General features: G+C 43.7%; 1 protein-coding gene across 7 annotated transcripts in view; it reads right to left on the bottom strand.

The window, feature by feature from the left end:
- Nucleotides 1-20,843, bottom strand: part of HIVEP3 (HIVEP zinc finger 3) — a 493,107-nt gene that overhangs the window by 22,411 nt on the left and 449,853 nt on the right. For all 7 annotated transcript variants that reach the window (XM_073317990.1, XM_073317989.1, XM_073317994.1 and 4 more), the window contains 2 exons: nucleotides 13,626-13,801; nucleotides 3,495-3,593 (listed from right to left, as the gene is read on the bottom strand). In XM_073317990.1, the coding sequence (XP_073174091.1) occupies nucleotides 3,495-3,593; nucleotides 13,626-13,801 (275 nt within the window). The remainder of the gene's footprint in view (nucleotides 1-3,494; nucleotides 3,594-13,625; nucleotides 13,802-20,843) is intronic.

Here is a 20,843-nt window from a genome sequence, read left to right as displayed (position 1 = left end):
CATAGTAAATGGAGTAAAAGGGTTTAGGGGGAAATGGAGTGTAAAGCCATGGGAGCACCATTGACAGTGGGCAGGAGGATACACCTACCCCTGAGGGGTTGGAGGCCCGGGGCGAGGGGAGTTGGGTCCTGCCTCTGGGGGGCCTGGATGGATGGGTCCTACCCTAGGCAGGTGCTCGGGAGGGGTTGGGTGCTGTCCCCAGAGGGTGTGATGGAGAATGAGCCTACACTCACCTGCAGCTGTGGCTTCTGTCCCTCAGTCTGGACCCAGCTCCCTCTCCAGGCCACTCAGGTTTGGCACGTACACCCCTCTGTCATGACGAAGGGGTGTCTGGGCCAAATTTTAATGAGCGGCGTTGTGACCCCACATGCCAGGTCACAGAACCCAAGCGGGAAGCTGGGCCCGGCTCGCAGGAACAGGAGCTGCTGCTGCGAGGTGAGTTTATTAAAATCAGGGACACAAAGAGAAGTCCTGGGCAAACCTCACAATATCCGTGACATTTTCACCACCACGAAAAATCTGCAGCCCTACTCATGCTTCAAACAGAAGGCCGTCGTTCTCAGGGCTGCAGCCCGCTGCTCTGATGCTCCTCAGACACACAGGGAAGAGACCTGCTTATTGGGCCGATGTCAATGAAACTCAGCTACAGACACCATGGAGCAAGGGAGACACTGCTGTACTAAAGAAACTTAGGTGGTTCACAGGAACACAAGAGGCTCTTGAATTCAAAGGCCCTTTAAATGGGGGTGGGATGGGGGGGGGGGTTGCGCGTAGGGGAAAGAACTAAGCACAGGATTGAGGGTAAATAGATTTTTAAGTATACAGAGTAACCCAGCTAATATCTGACAACACCATGAAGTTTTAAGTACTTTCTGATTATCTGCTTCACTGCTGAGAGACGCCCTAGGTACTGTCATTACTGGCCCAGATTGTGCCCCATGGATACACACATGGAAAGGACCCTCTCTCTGCATGCAAATCTCTACCTTCCCTGTGATAAGGAGAATTGCCCATCTCCGGGGCACTCACCCCCTCCCACCCTGACCTTGCAGAGGATGTGTGGGGAGATTGGGTCGGCCACACAGGAGAACAGGGTCAGCTGGGGGTGGGATCAGGAGATGCTCATCATGCTCCTTCCAGCACCCTGGGGATCCACCTGGAAACAAAGCTCCAGGCTGTATTTTTTCCTTGGAGGCTCATGGGGGTAGCCACAAGGAGGCTGTGGGAACCATGCTACATGGGGGCCACCAGGAGTCACAGCCAGAGTGCATCCCAGGGGGGCTTCAGATTTGGAGATAGGCCACACATGCTTTTCCACTGGAGGAAAACCGATGCCCCGGATGTGGGCAAGGGGATCCTCATGGAGATTTCCTCCCCTGGAGCCCCTTCAATGAGGAAGGGATAATCTGGATTGTATGATCAGATATTTACAAAGTGCATCTCACAAAGACTCTCGCATCAGGCTTCATATGCTGTATTCACAGGGGTCACTTCACCCAGCAGCACGATGCAGCTACAGGAGGTCACACTTTGATCTGGGCATCCCTTCTTGCCTTGCACTCCATGACCCATGAGCAGAGCAGCATCTGTTTAGCAGTGCAGAATGCTCTAGCCAGCTGAAGCAGAGAGGGGAATTTAAGGTTCTGATACCCTGGCACCCCCTTATTCACTATTGTCATATAATTAGGATATGTTTTGTACAAAGTATGCCTTGTGAGGAGGTATCATTCTAAAAGCCTTGATCTGCTAGACATTAATATCTTGTTGGATTGTATGTACTATCGTTGTATGGAAGTCATGAAGTTTCGCTGTGTATGTGTTACTGAAACATGTTGTGAGATTGAAAACACCCACAAGTAGCCTTTCAGGAACAACAGTAAAAAGACCAATCAATGTTAATGGCTTATTGAGGAGATGCACACAAGCACAGGGATTACTCCAGGAACTGTGTACAATAGAAACCTCCCAGAGATAGCACTACACAGTGTTCAGAGTAACAGCCGTGTTAGTCTGTATTCGCAAAAAGAAAAGGAGTACTTGTGGCACGGCATGCATCCGATGAAGTGAGCTGTAGCTCACGAAAGCTCATGCTCAAATAAATTGGTTAGTCTCTAAGGTGCCACAAGTACTCCTTTTCTTTCCATTACACAGTGGGAACTGTTTGGCCCAAGTCACAGCAAAAGAGCTTTCCAGAAAGTGGGAGGAAAATATAAAAGGGGGAAATGACATCATGTGGGTATCTCACTCTCCCTACAACACCACACCTGGAAACACCTGAGGAACAAAGACTGAACTGAGGGAAGTGATGGTCCCAGGCTAGAGGGATTTTTAGCCTGTGTACGAAAACTTGGGAAACCCAAGCTGCAAAGCAAAGGCAGCTTGTGACTTAAGAATCTGCTTATCACTTATCTGTTTATCACTCAGGGTGAGAATTTGCCAATTCATATCCTACCTATCTAGTGTATTAAGATCAGCTTGCGTTTTTGTTTATTTACTAGGTAATCTGCTTTGAGCTGTTTGCTATCCCTTATAATCACTTAAAATCTATCATTTTGTAGTTAATAAATTTATTTTATGTTTTAATCCAAACCAGTGTGCGTTTGACTAAGGTGTCTGGGGGAAATCTCAGCTTGGTTACCACAAGCGTGCATAGTCCTCTTCACATTGAGGGAGAGGTGGAGTGGGTGTTAAACCCATATACTGGCCAGATTTGACCAGAGCAGGATGGTATTTTTCTGGGGTCCCAAGCAGGGAGGCTGGTGGTTAGAGAGCCTGCATGTAACTGCAGCTGGGTGTGTCCCTGCCTGTGTGAATGTTGGTGAAAGTGCAAACTTGGAGGGCTTTGGAGCTTGTCACAGCAGAATAGTGTGAGAGGGAGCCCAGGCTGGTGGGTCAGAGGACTCAGTGGAACCCCAGTTCCACGTGGCACCCTGGGGGAACCCGTCACAAGTCAGCCAGGCTACTGCTACTTAACACCTCTGCTCTACTGAAAAGCGCTGGAGGGAGGGTTTTACATGGCCAGAGAGCAGGACATTTATTTATGTCTCATCCAAGAGATTGACTGTGCAGCAGCCAAGTGCCCCCTTGCATTATATCACTTGTGTAGCCCCACAGTGTGCACAGAGCACCGTCCTGCAGCACCGACTCTACTTACTTCTCATGAACATAGGAAGCACCGTACTGAATCAGTGGTTCATCTACACCTGTGCCCTATCTCTGATGGTGGCCAGCACCACATATTTCCAAGGAAGGCGCAAACCCCACCCCCATAGGCAGATATGGGACAATCTATGCCCCCTGCCCCCATGAAGAGTTTCCCCCAAGCATGGCACTGCAGCCGAATCAGGTCTGGTCAGCCAAAGCTCCCTTCCAGCGGTGCCCAGGGTACCTGGAGCACCTGGACGCTCCATTCATGTGAATGGACATTCTGCTACCTAAATACCATGCGTTTTCCAAGCAGCAGTGGGAGAGCCCACAGTTTAGAGAATCTGTACCTTCTTCAGCTTCCAGCTCCACCAGTGAAGACACCAACACGCCCATCTCCTGACATTTTTTGCTGTGGGCCTTTGACTTCATATGTTTAGTCAGATTCCCTGAAAGGAAACAGAACAAACACCTTGATCAATAGTCTGTTTCTTTCCCCTGGCAAGGGGGTGAGTAACAAGTTGACAACTTCACTTAGACCTAGCTGCAGGTTCAGTTTAAGGTGCTCTCTCTGCAGAAGCCTTTATCCCAAGCAGCCAGCCAGCCTGCAGCATAGGGATAGATTTTCTGTTTAATTGCTTCACTGCTGGCTGGGATGAGAGAGAGGAGGTGCCAAACCTGAGACTTCAGAGTAACACGGCCACCATGCAGCCTAGAACAGCTGGAGGGCACATACTTTGCACAGATACTCCCCAGCATGCGCACTGCTGCATTGTTACAGCACCAAAAAGGAGCAGGAAAAATAGGAACAGTTAGGTGATCCCTTCGCATAACAGCCCAGCCCAGCAATCCATCCGAGCTGGTCCCAGCACATAGTAGGCAGCACTGTGTCTCCAGACAGGAGACACACCGTTAACAGTGACCAAGGAGTGGGGTGGAGACAAGAAAACAAGGGTCCAGGGAGAAAACTGAAGGAAAAAAACCAAGAGTAAAAAAACCCAGCTGAACTATGTTGGACTTTGTCTGCCTGTAACTTAACATTTGGATAGAACGGTAAATAACAGCAGAGCTGCCTGGAAAACAGAATTTCCATTCAACAAAAAAAAAAAAGAAAAAAAAAAAGCCTGTCAAGAGGGGTTGGTGGTAGCAAGGGATCCAGGGAGCTGGGCAGCCCATCAGGAATACCGGGAGCTGGCAGGAAATCATGCAGGAGAGCCTGCCTAGCTGCTGCTTTCCACAGAAAATTTCAACAGAATCAACCTGTTCGAGTGGAAAATTTCGCTTCCATCAAGTCAGCATTTTCCAATGGAAAACTTTTTTGTCAGAAGATTTCCCATCAGCTCGAGTAATTAGCCAAGGTAACTGAGCTAACTCACAACCAGTTTGAGAACTGTAAAGCGGAGATATGCTCATGTGCTGAAACTGCCTGAGAAGAATCTGAGCAGTAAAGAAAGGTGGAAACTTCTCAAATGACCCCCAGGTCTCTAGCTGGGAGGGCTGCCGGGATGTTCTGGCATGTGCTGAGTGGCCAAACGAGGAGCACACCTACCCCAAACAGTGACACTTCACAGACTAAAGCTCTAAAGCATTTTGCACTGGTACTTAGCAGTGAGAAATATGATTAAGAAAAAGTATATTGAGGCTGAGTATCAGGAGAAGTGAACAGTGAGCTCTGTTAGGCTGTGGGGTATCCTCTGCAGGGCCATGGTCACACTGTAACATTTATAAGAAGCCTGGAGAAAGTGCTACAAGATATGATGTAGGCACATCTACAAAAGAATGGCAAAGGAATGGAGTAGATGGCCTTATAGGTCTTTTCTGTCACTAATTTCTAGAATTCTGCCAAAACCACAACTGTCTCTCCCAGCAGGCTAATGGAGCAGTTTTTATTCCTACTTATAGAAAAGGGAAACCCAGGAGAAGGGAGCCTAGGGGTGTGTGGAACCTGGATCTGGGAAAGAAGAGAAGAGCAAGAGAAATGATGGGAGGAGTAAAGAAGAAAATTGCCCCTCTATTCTCTTCTTTACCCTTCTCCCTTCACCTCTCTCCTCCGTGGACTGAGCCGATTGATAAGAAGAAGAAATGTACGCTCTTGCTGCAACTCCTTCAAGGGTCGGTGAGTTCCCAGCATGACTCAATCATATCTAGCTGAGCTCTCCAACTTCATCATAACAAGACGACATGGCACAGGCTTTCCTGTTGGCCAGAGCCTGCCATGCCAAGGACCTGGAGTTCAGGATAAGAAGGGACTGTGTAATTGGACCCATTGTAACTAATTATACCAAAATGTCAATAGTGACAACACTCCTCAGTAAATGAAACCCTGCTGCTACCTTCGGTAAATTATTGCAGCTCACCACAGCTGACACAAATGACCCATCTATGCTCAGTTACCATCACAATAACCCTAATCTGATTCCTTCTGGTGAGAGTTTACACAGGAAATGAATCAGCTTAAATGTACTGTGTGTTCAGAGGTTTGCGAGTTACGCTGCAGCGTGTGGTACCCCAGGAATTCTACGGCAACGCTAACCATGGGCTGGGAGGAAAGCTAGACTAAAGAGGCCTGCCAAGCATGCCACTCCTACCAAGCTCCCCCCGCGAGCTCACAATGATTCACTGTGGTGCATACACTGTACTACAGGGACAAGAATCGCAATGACTGTTAGTCAGGAGCCTGAAAGCTGCACTTCATTCGCATCTGATGGATCAGAGGGCAGCCTCTCTAGCTTTAATAGGGAGGTGCAGCCAAGGAAGACAGGGTCCACAGAGAGAAACCACTTCTCAGATGGAAATCTGGTCTGTAGGCTGCACTCTGCCTACCCCTGCTTTGGTCTGATAGCTGGTCATATAGCCAGATCCTCAATAACTTCCCTGTGAGTGGAGGTGCTCATCCCATTTGAAAATCACCCTGGGAAGTGTTGGCCTAGATACATCGCGATTTGTATTTCAGTAAGAGACGTTTCTCTTTGCTATTTTTAGGGGATAACAGCAAATACAATATCTCAGAGCACCCAATGCGTCTCTTCTACAGCCCACAGCATTGACCCACCACCTTATTTAACCTGCTTTTAACCCAGTTCCACTCTAGGCAACATACTTCTAGCTGAAGAGAACTCTTCAGAAGTCCTATACCTTGATCAGCTGGAGGCAATTGCCTTGGAGCAGTGTAAGAGCCATATCCCCACTCAGCTACGCACACTATGATGCCAAGCCAGAGGTGTGACTAAGGCCTTGTCTACACTACAAACGCTTTGCTGGCATAGCTATGCCAGCAGATGCAACCTATTCTGACAGAGAGAGATCTTCTGCTAGCATAGTAACACCTCCGTGAAAGTTAGATGTGCTGACGGAAGCGCTTGTCTGTGAGCATAGCTGTGTCTACACTAGAGATTTGGCTGGCATAGGTATAGCAGCTAGGAGGTGTGTTTTTCTCATACACCCTGACTGACCCAGCTATGCTGCCAAAGCTTTATAGTGTGAGCTGGCCTTAGACTGGGAGTTGTACTAAGCACCAGGACGCTGTCTGGCCAGTGCTAAGACTCTTTTTATATTGACAAAAAAAATCAACTTCACGTCAAATAGAAATGAAGCAAAGTAGCGTTTTACGTGCTGTGTTTCCTTCTCCTTTTCTTCTTCCCTTTCTTTTCAGTCTCTTCATCCTCCTTTTGTCAGACAGGACCACATTTTCACATGCTGGTGCTTAAGCTGCGCCTGCAAAAATGCGTGTGCAAATCCCACATTTGTGCATGAAATGGGCAATGTGTGTGCACAGCTATGTGGCATGCACTTGCAACTGAGGTGCATGCGCAGATTGGGCTGGTGCAATTCCAGCATCCATTTCTGAACACGTAGCCCATGGAAGGAAAGTCAAACAGGCCTCATTTAATTGACTTGCTTCTGAACATATTGAGGCCGGACAGGATGCGGAATCCCTTCCCTATTCAATAGCAGATTTGGGAGGGCAGTTCCTTTGTTCTTCCTGTTGGACTTATCAAACATTAGTAGGTACAATGCTGCCCTATCATAACGGTGGTACTTCATTCCTTGAAAAATACCTTATTATAGCTAGAAGTCTGAACTAGTAGCCTGGAGAGAGGATGGGGAACAGAAGAGAAAGATTTCTCCTGTCATCTGACAAAATATGGATGCCTCTCACTGGCCCACTGTTCTTTCTGAGAATTGAGACCCATTGGGCCAGATCCTTAGCTGGTGTAAATTAGCATGGCTCCATGCATGTCAACAGAGCGATGCCGATTTACAACAATGAGAAACAGAACCATTATTTTTAGAGCAATTGGCAGAATTATATGATTTTGTTTTTCGAAGTTCTTCTGGAAATGTATTGGTGTTTTTAGACTCCCCTTAACTAATGCTAAAAGAATCCAGTTGTAAGGTCCTTACTAGGGCAAATTCCCACTGAAATCAACAGGTGATTGCCTGAGTAATGACTAAGTAAAAGCTGAGAAAGAACTTCAGGGGGAGGAATTCACAGCTATTTGGTGCCCAACCAAGGACTGGCTACTAACTGATTCCACTTACCATAGCTTGGGAAGAACAAAAAAATAAATATGAAGGTGTGAGCGTGAGCTAGAGAGTGATAGAGAAAGACATTTATATTGGACAGTAGAACGAGTACACTGACAATTAGGCAGGTAAGTCGTCTGCAGTGAGGAGTTTTCTCAAGAGTATTCTTAGGTTTGAAATAAATTGGCCAGCTCCAAATAAAATAATGAACCACTGAAAATGTTGAAGCAGTGAAATCTTGCTAAATCTGAGTCTGACACAGAGCAATCCCAACACAGAGATATTCTGCACATGTGCTTTCAGAAATTCTGAATTGTCATTGTATGTTCTCAGCTCTTGTGCCGTTATAGGGTCTTATTCAGGACTTAAAGCAGCTTAAGTGCTTGCGTTGCCTTGAGACAGTTAGAACACTTGTGCCTCCTTAAATCCTTAAAGCAGTTTAGAGAGGTTGGAAGCCATTTTTTCTTTAAAATTAAACAGGGAAATTAAATTCAGTAAAGTTCATTAATACCCCCGTCAGGTTGCAGAATTAAAATAAAAAGCAGGTAATGGAAAAGTTAAGAGTCCTAAAGCAACTTTAACTTGGGCACAATGCACCTATGTCACATGTTCTCCTTCTTTTGTTAAACGTACATCATGAAACATGCTGAGTGTGCAAAGCCAAGGTGCAACTGCGACAGGGATCGTAACCACTTTCCCTGGACTTTACATTATTTTCACATTACTGAAAAGAGTGTACAAGGAATATCACAACAACTCTGCTACAGCCAGCAAGACTCCCTTTTTACAGAGAAAGAATGAGATCCACCTCTATGCAGAGGATCATTACTAAGCCTGTATATTGCCTAAGCCCCATGTAAGCCCTCAGAATAGGACTTTAGTAGCACTTATGTGATGAATTGGCCTTGATTTAGTCTCTGCAGAGAGATGAATTTCACCCACTGGGAATACAATAAAAGGAACATTCTAGTTTATACCACTGTATCTAGCCAAAAATTTCATTTAAAAAATAATTGTTATTATTGTATATATTCATAGATTTTCAGGCCAGAAGGGACCACTGGGTTATCTAGACTGGCCTCATATATAACACAGGCTATAGAATTTCATCCAGTTACTCCTGTACTGAGCCCAATAACTTGTTTTTGACAAAAACATATGTTCCAGGGAGGCATTCCATCTTGATCTGAAGACTTCAAGAGATGGAGAATCCATCACTTGCCTGGGAAGTTTGTTCCAATAGTTAAATACCTTTATGGTTAAAAACGTGTGCCTTGTCTCTAATTTGAATATGTCTGGGTTTAACTTCCAGACATTATTTCTTGTTCTGCTATTCTCCTTTATACCAGTGTTTTCTCTCCATTTCTCAGTCTACAAAACAGTCTCTCACTGATGACATGCTACTGAAATTCATCCATGGACTGTCGGGATATTTTCTGATTTCCAATGCCACTGACACATCCAATTGCACAAGAGAATATAGAGACATTTCCTGAAGATTACTCTTCATCTTCACACCAACGGAACTTGGTGAATTACTGGGGGGCAAGGGGTAGGTGCTGGAACTAGGGTGCTGGGGGTGCTGCTGCACCTCTGGCTTGAAGTAGTAATAATAACCCAAATACATGGTTTCCGCCTTCAGCACCCCCACCATAAAAATTTTTCCAGCACCACCGGTATTGAAGGACTGTCTGAGAACATTCTCATAAAATGTTGCATCCGATGAAGTGAGCTGTAGCTCACGAAAGCTTATGCTCAAATAAATTGGTTAGTCTCTAAGGTGCCACAAGTACTCCTTTTCTTTTTGAAATGGCTTAGTCTCTTTCTCAACTTTTTTCTAAATGTTTAGAAAATGCCTCAGCACATAAAGGTGTTATGACATCTTTTAAATCTATATATCTATTACAATACCAGTTAACTCTTCCTGAGCTTTTAGCTGGCTGGATTTATTCTGTAGTTTCTGAAACAGGCCTAACATAAAATTGAATCTGCTGGCCCAGTAATAATAAACTGTACAACCATAACATTGCATTTAATTTGTTTTTTTGCATTTAATATATTAATATGTTCACTAACTTCAATAACTGTCACACTCTGATTTAAGGAATTGCAGTCTAATTAATTAAAGGAATAATACGTGTCAGGACATAAAGTAGTCTGGTGTCTGGAAATTGTGACTGGACTAGACTATCAAATTAACATTTTCCGCCAACACATCAGTTACCTGAACATATTTTACTTTAATAGACATTTCTTTGTCCCTTGTAACCACCATAAAAGTAGTCAAATGTAGTGGCATGGACCACAGTAAGTTGGTCAATGTAGTTTATTCAGACAGTTTAGGAAGCTCAGCCAATCAGAATGTGAGAGGCTAATGTGATTAGTGAACAAGACCAAAAATGGGTATGGGATAGAATTCTATCTGTACTGGGCAAAAATTAAACACCCAACACTAATCTGTGGCCTAGAAAAGGTCAAAAGTCAAGAGGAAAAGGCTTTACCTCACCCTCCCAAGACAGACAATCATTTGAGAGCAATATCTTCTCATCTCCTGCCTGGCAAGAAGCCTGTTAACCTCCACAAAGGCCCTGACAATGCTTTTATTTGGGGATTGTTAAGAGTGATACTAACTGCCCATAAGACGGTAGGTAAAGGCACCATATTAAAAGGGGCACATTTAAACTTGAGCCAGAAGTTTGGCTTTCTGAAATAAACCTTTACAGTCCATATTTTCAAACAAATGTTTCCATTAATTAAAAAATAAAACCTCCAAGATTATTTTCTTAAACTAATAAACATTTCTCTGAAGGTTGCAACATTGTGATACTTTATAGGAGCTACCCCGCCATCAGTAGCCCCATCACGTTGCCAGCAGGCCCTCCAGTTGGATGCAGTTTATGGTCACACCCAGAACCAACCTTCAGAGTAAGGCGACTATAGGATGCCTCAAAATCCTAGCCCCCACTGCCTTGTGGGTATGCCTTGGTTGGAGTAAGACCAAGGGACATCACCCTGACAGAAACGCACCCTTGCTGAGGCGTTAGGCAGTCAGCAGCAGCTCTAAGCTGTTGTTCTCTGGCAAAAGCTACAATCCTTGAGGCACTGAACATCTGGACTCGGTCTGGCCTTCGGATTCTGTCTCAATGTTCTAAAGCAGGATGGTAGATCCAGGGCAGCCTCCACTACTGCATATTCTTGCCTACGCGTACGTGGCGAACGTCTTGGTGTGTTTATCAGGCACCTGATTAGACCTCATACGTGTATACCAGGATCCAGTTTGGATCGACAACTGCCAATAAAACCATTTCCCTGCAGTTTTTGCCACCCAAATATTACAGCATTGTCCACACTGAAAGAAATGCAAAAGGTAAACAAATGTGATAAACAGTGAAAAGCATATTAAGAAGTGTTCCACTCTGAGTAATTACTACTAATTTCTGTAACACAGATAAGGTTGTTTTTTAAAAAAATAGGATTTTTAGCAAGCCATTGATCCTTATAAAAATAAGTAAAGTTGAAATGCCTTCAGCCCACTTGAATGTGTAGAGTATTGGATCGTGCTGAGGAGGCCTACAATAGCTGAACTGAAGACAGCTCCATAGCTATCCCCCTTGTGTTTTACACTGAAAGTCAAAAGTATACCTAGAGAACTGATTTGTAAAAGGGCTTCTACTCAGCCTGCATTTTTGCAGGTACACCCAGGTAGCTTGCACCCTGCAATTAATTGCAGTTACAAAACCACACCAAAGAACAGAGAGGTTATTTGTGAAATCAGGACCCAAATGCACTCAGTTTAGAAGTATTAAAGATGAGCTTTGTAACCACCAGTCCTGGAAACTCCCTCTAGGATCTGAGAGTCAAGCTGGGTACTTTGTGCCTTGGACTTATCACCAGTCGCAAAGATTCCTCAAATGGAGTTTAGCCAATGATCATGTTGCTGGTCCATATTACAAGCTCTCCTGTAACTTTGTTGAATCCTGCATGTCCACGTCAGTAAAGCAAGCAGCTGTGACTCAGAGATGCACATGGAGCAGTTATACTGAGTAAAAAGATATCCATTTTACATACCCAGCTTTCTCACTGTAACCCCACTTCCAGCAAGAAATCAATTTTCAAGCAATTCTGAGGTTATCATCATGAACTACCTTTCACAACCCTGCAGATCCACAAGAGTTCTGACCACTCAAATTTAGGGTCTATGCATTCATGTAACTGGAGGGAGATATGACAGTTTTGCCCTTAAACCCTAGCATTTGTTTTCCCTCCATGCTGACTTCCTCCCTCTCAGTGGTTTCTTGCTGAAGCGGAAGAGGATTTTTGAAGGGGGAAAGTCGTTTTAGGCGACAGCCCCTTTCAAAAAGGCCACTATCATAATGTATCCTGAAGGCATAGTTGTGGGACAAGAAAGCAGCTGGAGATGGTAAGAACGATGGTTTGATTCCAGCATACCAAAGAAAAGCCTGACAGAAATTAAGTAGGAGGCAAGAAAGGGAAGCAGCTAAAGAGATTTCTCCCATCTCCAAGGAAAACCTCAGAGGAGAGGAATAAAGCAAGAGGAAAACAGAAAGAAGACAATGAATAAGTAGAAAAAGAAAGGAGAAATGCGTCTGAAGAAAACCTGAGAGCTCCAGGGGCACGGGGAAAGCAGGAACTCAGATCTGCTGTGTGCATTGAAAGGAGAATTTAGCTTCAAATTCATTATTTCCCCATTGCTGCCACATTTCCAGTGATTACCAACCTACTATCTTCAGCTGACTCTACAAGCAAAGCCACCAGCACTGGGTATTGTCCACTCAGCCTATTGCAATATTCGAGGACTTGATGGATGCCCCCTGGAGCAGCGAGCCCATTTGCGTTATCAGTTAACTGTGCTTGATTGTGTCCCAAACATTGCCTGGTCGATGAAGTGTGGTCCAGTTTTCTGCCTTATTTACCATGTGATTACATAGTTATTTACAATGGCTCTCAAAGGTCACTGTTTGTTCTCTTGTGCCACAATTAAAGAAACAGAACCCATGCAAAAGTTACCATCTCTTTCAGAAGAAGTGGCTATGGGTAAAATGTTCAAAAGCACTTAAATGATCAAGGTGCCTAAGTCCCATTGGCATCACGTGGCAGTTAGGCACCTAAGTCACTTGGGCCCATTGAGAATTTTACTCTGTGTGCTTGCATTACTTCCAGTCACACAGTGAAGATTTTGAGCTGGGGATTTTTACACATCTGGTGGAACATTCCTGTGCTGTCACTTTCTCAGAGCACATATGATGGATGACTCCACATTATAGCTGATCATGTAAATTAAGACATCGATGGGTGTGTTTGCTGGGGAAGGGGAGCGATGGCTGTGTTAGGGGTGGGAAATGTTGCAAATTCCCATGTGCATCAATAGCAAGCTTCCTGCTAGAAAGCACAATCTTCTCGGAAGAACTAATTTGAGATGATGCATATTCTGCTGCAGCCACATGCAAGGGGGAAAGATGATAATACACAGCACAAATACTGTCTTTGAGAGCACTAGCATGACGAGCCACCCAAAGATGATCAACCAAGTGATGAGACTGTGTTTGAATCCCAAATTGAAGGTGTTTTCCTACACAGCCAGATGCTGTTCAATTAAATCATTTGCAATGGTCTTCAGTCACTACTGGAACTATGCTTCAGGACCTTTTTCTTTAAAAACACAGATTGGATCACAGCACAGCTGCTATGCTGCAGGTGAACTCTTAAGTGAGGTTATTGCTTTTTGCAGTGACTCAGCAGAATGCATTCGAGCATAACACAGCATTCATGCAATTTCAGCCAATTACAGATTTCTCTTGCCACCGCCCCACCAAATCCTAGGGTTTTCCAGAATCAAGGAAGGCCCTTCCTTCCCTGTTACTAGTGCCCCCATGTAGGTTTGATCAGTAAGTCAATACACTAAGAAGAGGAGCTAGGAGCTGACTGTCTCTTACCTTTGGTTTTAAATGCAAAGTTACAGTACTTGCAGACGTATGGCCTGACGTCTGTGTGCGTGCGAATGTGTTTCTTCAGCATGCTGGGTTTCTTGCAGCGAATTCCACATTCCTCACATACATACTTCCCTCTTCCGCGGCCTCGCACATACACATACTCTTCGTTTGATTTGTACCTATGAGCAACAGGTGTCATGATAAAAAAAAAAAAAGATTCCCACCTCAAAAGAAGTAATAACTTTCCTAAATTAATTCAGCACATTATTGACACCAGAGGTGAAAGGCTGAACTAGCAATTTACCCAGAGTCACCAGCTATGAATAATTAGGCTAAACACAAAATATGTTTCAGCTCTTAAGCCCATTTGAGTCAAACATCTCTCCCTCTGGAATAAGGTTTAATAATCTACAGCTGCCCTTCCCTCATGTCCATTGAGGCAATTAGCAAAATATTTGATAGAGCTACAGGGTGACCTGAATTTCCTATTGCCCTCCCCACTCACAAACCCAGGAAAACTGGGGGAGTTGACCATAATCCAATTATTTGCCTCACAATCTGTCTCATCTTCCCGAAAACTGTGAGATGTATTGCTGTCAGCCACTTCTTCAGACATATCCAAAAATATGCATGACTTGCTACAATACCACCTAAAATAGCTTCTCTTCAATGATCAGCTATATCCCAGATAAACCACAGTCAAATTTTCACAGGGATAACCTTAAAATCCAACTTGAAAGTTACTGAGATGCCATTCTGAAACCTGTGGCCCGTGCCCAGAATTCTAGCTGGGATCTGGGGACAAAACTTATCCAAAATATATCAGAGACAAGAAACATCGAATTCTGTAACACACTGTGATAGCACAGAAAATCAGGGTTCAAGGCGCTAGGTTCTTTCCCCACTGGCTCAGAGTGAGGAACAATGTTGCCTGAAAGTATTAGATTGCACATCCTTCTTTCTTATTACAAGTCATGTACCTTCAGTCCACACATTAGCACAATGGGACAGTTATTGTGAGGTGGGTCTGAGTAATATTTGTGAGAGTCACAGAAGTCACCTGCTTCTTGCAGTTCAGCAAATGGAAGAATAGAGAAACATCAAATTGATCTCATCAGATAAATACAGTAATAATAGACCAAGATTTTAAAAGCGACAAGTGATTTTGGGTGCCTCAATTTTTGAGTGTCCCATTGAGGCACCTTGAAGAGGTCTGATTTTCAGAAAATGCAGAGCATTCACTCTCTGAAAATCAAGGCTCCTTAAAGAGTCTAAGTAGGGAACCCACAGATTGAATCACCCCAAACCACTAATCCTTTTTTAATATCTTGGTCAACAAAGACTAACGTCAAAACTACAAAGGGAAAAATGTCATCAGCATTGAAGAGGAATGGAGCAGGAATGGCAGCATGGAACTACTTTGTCATGAGTAGCTTGGGTGCTTACATAAATGAAGGTGTGATTAACCTTACAAAATATTTGTACTATAGAAACCCAGAGGAATTCAAAGCTGAGTACTGAAGTAGTCTGACAATGTTGGTTCAGGGGCTAAGGTGCTATCTTTGAACTCACAAGACCTAGGTTTAATTCCTTGTACTGCTATAGACTTCCTGTGAGATCTTGGACAAATCATGGACAAATTTCCTGGCTCAGTTTTTCACCTGTAAAATAGGGATAACAATACTTCCCTACCTCATAGGAGTGTTCTGAGCATAAATATGTTTAAAAGATAGTGAGATGCTCAGATACACCAATAAGAGGCCATAGAAGTAATTTGGGGCTTGTCTACATGGGGAGGTTCAGGAAAATTAATCCAAGTTAACTAAAGGTGTCACCATGGAAGCGGATCAGCTAAACTGCATTAAATCCCTGTGTGAATGCTGTTATTCGGAATTAAAGTGGCCTTAATTTGGTTTAGTTTAATTCACTTTGAAATTAACAAAATTAAGGCCACTTTAATTCTGAACGAGTGTGTTCACACAATGCAGTTTAAGTAATCTACTTCAAATTCACACCTTTATTTAATTTGAATTAACTTTCCTGGATGTCCCCATGTAGACAAGCACATAGGGACAGGTTTACACTAAAAAGTTAGATTGACCCAGCTACGTTGCTCAGGGAATGTGAAAAATCACATCTCTGAGACACATAGTAAAGCCAATATAACCCTCCATGTACACAGCGCTACGGTGACAGAAGAATTCTTCTCTTGATCCAGCAACCGCCTGTTGTAGAAGTAGATTAATTACAGTGAAGGGAGAACCCCCTCCTGTCGCCGTTGTGAATATCTACACTGAAGCGCTACAACGGTGTAACTGCAGCTCTGCAGCTGTGTTGCTGTAGCAATTTCAGTGTAGACATAGCCTTAGGTAGATCCAGGGAACAAAAACAGAGGAAGTAAGAGAAAAAATGGGTGTCCACAGAAAATCCAGTCTAGCTTCCACAGAATACCAGTACATCCCGGGGCTGTCATCTAGAAGTTGCCAGTGAGAAAATGGTAAGCAGTGCAGTTCTTCAACATAAAGCAGAATTTCTTTTCAGATCATGACAGAATAATTCTGTCAGTGCCCCACCCTTTCCCCTTAGAAGGAGCTGTGCAGTACTCTCACACAGTGTCAAACACGGGTGGTCTCATGGTAATCGATGATCTCCTAATATTTTTTTACAGGAGGTGGGGCAGATTAGGGACACTTGGAAATGTCATGGTTGCTTGTTCAAAACAGGGCTGAGGAGGGGTTGCCATCTGACATGCTTTTAAATAGTAGCATCTTATGAACATTTACAGATATTCTCACCACTCCCCTGTGACACAGGCACACAGCGTGCCACCACGTCTTTACCCATTCTTTGGTAAGCAATGAATGATACCATGACATTAGCAGTGTATCTGAGATACCGTTAGTGTAAGGACTACTGGGGTAACGCCATCTACTTACAAAGGCAATGCTGAAGATATTAGGCCAACCAGCACACTTTAGCTATTTTTCAGAGGGGTACTGAGCATTGGCCTAGGTGAAGCCAGTATCTAGAGAGTATCTACTAATTTTGGGTGCCCAGCATACCTAAGTGTCTCCAGTTAGATACCTAAAACTAACAACATGCTGAGATAGTGAGGGTCCGTCGCGCTGAATGTCCATGGCCAAATTGTACAACTTTATTCCACCTTAGAGACTAACCAATTTATTTGAGCATAAGCTCTCAGGAGCTACAGCTCACTTCATCGGATGCATACTGTTTTTCCACAGTATGCATCCGATGAAGTGAGCTGTAGCTCACGAAAGCTTATGCTCAAATAAATTGGTTAGTCTCTAAGGTGCCACAAGTACTCCTTTTCTTTTTGCAAATACAGACTAACACGGCTGTTACTCTGAAACTTTATTCCAGACATCTAAAAGCTGCACAGGGTTATTACTGACCTGGTGCAGTCAAATTAATCCCGGATGACCCTGTGAATACTGCCTGTCTGTGGCTGGGCAATGTCTCCTCCTGACCTCAAGTCTGATCTTCAGAGCTTCAGGTGAGGGGACTTTATCTGTGAGGGGGACTACATGACCAAAAAGTGCCAGCCAGCGGTGACTGATGATGACTTCAATCCTCTCGAGACCAGTTCTCAATAACACATCCCTATTGCTGATAAAATCAAACCATTTTATGCCCAGTAGTCACTGCTGACAATGTATATGAAATGCCTCGAGCCTCCTGTTAAAGCAATGTACATGTTTCAGATCTGTATAAGAGGATTGAAAGTACACAGGTTTGATAAACCTGTACTTTGACATATCCCCAAACTAAGGCATACAAAAGCAATAGACAAAGCTGTCCAATGGCTCTTGTTCACTCAGTGATTCAGTGGAAGAGCTGGGAGTCCAGATTCCCCGTCCACCGCTTTAACCATTTTCCATACTCTCTCCTGCTATTCAATTCTTTCTGTCATTATTCTGTAGTAACACATCATATTGCCATTTAAAAACAAAATTGCTCCTTTATCAGGCACGTACTTGTGCTATCCTTAATTGCGCTCTCACATAGAGCTGTTTGAGTAACTCCTTTGTGTCCAGCAGCCCCTTAGTTAGCCTCATGAATGCTACCAGTGGCTAACTTCTCCTGGACAAAGTGACACACAATTTGATCTGAAATTAGACACTGCAGCTTATCTGACACTCACTGAGGCTGAGTCTGCCTAGAAAGAGGGGCTTCCTGTCCCGCTTATTTAGTGTGTCTTGACAGGAGCCAGAGAAAGAGAACCTTAAACAAGCTAAACAAAACAAAAACCAACCAATCCAAATAAAGTGTGCCATAAAACCGGAGATGGCTGCTGAAAATGCCCTCTAACTGCTACCGAGAGAGTGACACATTCGTGGAGGTAATTACAACACTAGGAGGTTACTGCTGCCTTTCTTTGTGGGTCTATGTTCACATAATTTGCATCAGACAGACAAATCAATTACAGACCACTTCACTTAAGGCTTTACCCTCGACAAGGGACCTTCCTGTTCCGTAGCATTTACTGTAACCAGACTCCTCCACTACTCACAGTTTAAGTTTGTGTCAGCAAGTTTGTGCTTCTTTTCCAAAGCACTTTCATAATCCTACAGTAAGCAATTTAAATCTCCGATGGTGCCATGGTTTCCACACAATGTTGAAAGGATTTGAAACCTGTGAGGCTAAATGATCATTGTGAGGTCAGTCTAATTTTGGAAAGAGCCCCTTTAAAGCAACAAAATGAAAGATGAAGGATGAGCTTTTTATTGCATTTTAGAAAGTAACCCTTGCTTGAGAAACAGACACATGTTAGACTTCACATGGCTACTACAGGTATGATTCCAAAGACAGGAATTGCCACAGCTGGGATACCTAGGCCAGTATCCTTTCGGCAGTAGTGGCAAGTGCCAGACTCATAAATTTTAACACCAGAAGGACCAGTATGTCCATCTCCTCTGACCTCCAGCATAACACAGGCCAGAGATGTTTCAAGGAAGGCTGCTAGAAACCTTGCAATGGGCAATTATGGGATATTCTGGTCACAGAAAAAGTTTCCTCCTAACCCCTTGGAGATTGGCTGCTACCTTAAAGCATGAGGATTTATATCCCTTTTGCAATTCTTGTTTAATTTGTAATATTTACTATTATAGCTCTGGATGTTCTTGTTAGCCATATAAATGTGTAATTCCTTTTCGAACACTGGTAAGCTTTTTGGTCTTCATGATGTTTTGTGGCAAAGAGTTCCACAGGTTAATTGTGCACTGGGTGAAATAGTATTTCCTTTATCAGTTTTGAATTTGTTACCTTTCATTTTGTTTGCTTTTTTGAATGTTACTGTGGACTGAGCAGAGATCTTCACTGAGTTGCCCACAATGAGGCTCAGGTAACCCAGTAAAGTGAATGAGTAGTTCAAATTATTGCCTCCAATAGGCACTACTTTGCATTTAGCAGTCCTGCATATTCCACCTGGCATTATGTTGCCCATTAACCAGACTTTTGATCCTCTGAAGTTGCTCAGAGTTTCCTCTGGTCTTGACTAACCTATTTAATGTTGTGCCATCTTCAAATTTTGCCTCCTCACCAATCAGCCCCATTTCCAGATCTTTAATAAATGCATTGCTAAGTATTATTATAATACAAAACATTAAGAAATATATTTCATGGCATTTGCAGACAGCTGTCACCTAGGAGCTCAAATTAGTTCATAACCAAGTAAGCCTCACTATCTCCTTTTATAATCCCAGTTTTACAAGGTGGGAAATTGGGCACAGCAAGTCAGTGGCTGAGCTGGGTATGGGAACTGGGACTCCTGACTCACAGTTCCCTCCTATAATATTGAAATATGTGTCTTGTAGACAGTACTCCCTGATCTCCACTCAAACCTCAAGGGGCAAATGTCTCAGATGAACAGGACTGATGTCAGACAGCTGGACCTAGCCCAAAAAGAAAGTCTATGATAAATGTATTATTACAAATTTTCATTTGATCCTGAATCAAGCACTAGCCATTGAAAAAGCCTGCAACACCAAAACAATCCCAACATCCCATCTGGGCCACTTACCATCAAACCTTAGGTTTATCTGTAAAGTGGGAACAATATTTCCTTTCACCCACCCTTTTCCTGTCTTGTCTATTTAGAATGTAAGCTCTTTGGGGCAGGGACTGTCTTATATTATGTGTTAATACAGCACCAAGAACAACTGGAGCCTGACTGCAGTTAGGCCCTCTAACCACTACTACATAAATGATCACAGGTGTACCAAGGCTGAGTAGCTGGTTTTAGCTAAGGGGGTTCCCACAGGGATTGAAGGAAATTAAATTTTCCCACAGGTTTTGTCACAGACACTAGTGCAGCTTCAACGTTCAGGAGCTTATGCAAAAATTATATGCACACACACACACACACACATTATGGGGGTGGGGATGGAGGAGCCTGGTATATCCACTGAATTCCATGCTCCTACCCCTAGCCACAGCACACTGCACTGATATCACTGTATCTGGGGCGCTCTGTAGAAGCAAAGGACAGGGAAGGATTTGCCCTTTTCTTTGAATTTGATATCAGACGGGGTTACAACGTTAAAAATACAGCTTGCTCTCTGGAGCACTACAATGATCAGGTTCCTTATACGTTTCAGTCCTATCTGCCCACAAGGACAGAATGGAGAGATGGCAAGACAGGCACATATGTATCTGCAGACCACATAAAATCTGGTAGGTCTAATTTTAGACCTTGCTGCCTTGCTGGTGCCTCTTCTGCACAAATGACAATGTAATCACTTGGAAAAACAACACGCTTATGTCAGTTCTGCAGTGGCCATTCTATGAGCTTTTTATGTACTGAGAATACATAGACCTGCATTCACAAAGTCTACGTAACTTCATCTTCCTTTGGTAACACGTAACAGGTGCTGGTCTCTGGCATTATTCAGTGCTTCATTCATTCCAAATACAGGGTTTGGTTTATCTATTTAAAGGAGGCAGCATGGACTGGGAGACAGAATACTCTACTGGGAGTCAGGAGGTCTGGGTTAAAATGAGACCCATTCCGTTGCAAATACGGGTTCTGAAGGGAAGTGGTGGAAGCACCACAACTCGGGATATTTAAAATAGACAAGTCAAGATACTAGTGAATATCCCACAGGGAACATTTAAGCATTGAGTGAGTAGATGGACTGGACGATATAAGAGGTCTCTGCCATCTCTAACTTCTACGATTCCATGAAATGAAACATAGCA

Source organism: Lepidochelys kempii, chromosome 19 (genome assembly GCF_965140265.1).
Source record: "Lepidochelys kempii isolate rLepKem1 chromosome 19, rLepKem1.hap2, whole genome shotgun sequence".
Classification (NCBI taxonomy): Eukaryota; Metazoa; Chordata; order Testudines; family Cheloniidae; genus Lepidochelys; species Lepidochelys kempii.
The sequence above is the reverse complement of the archived record's forward strand: the minus strand, read 5'-3'. Positions and strand labels throughout refer to the sequence as shown.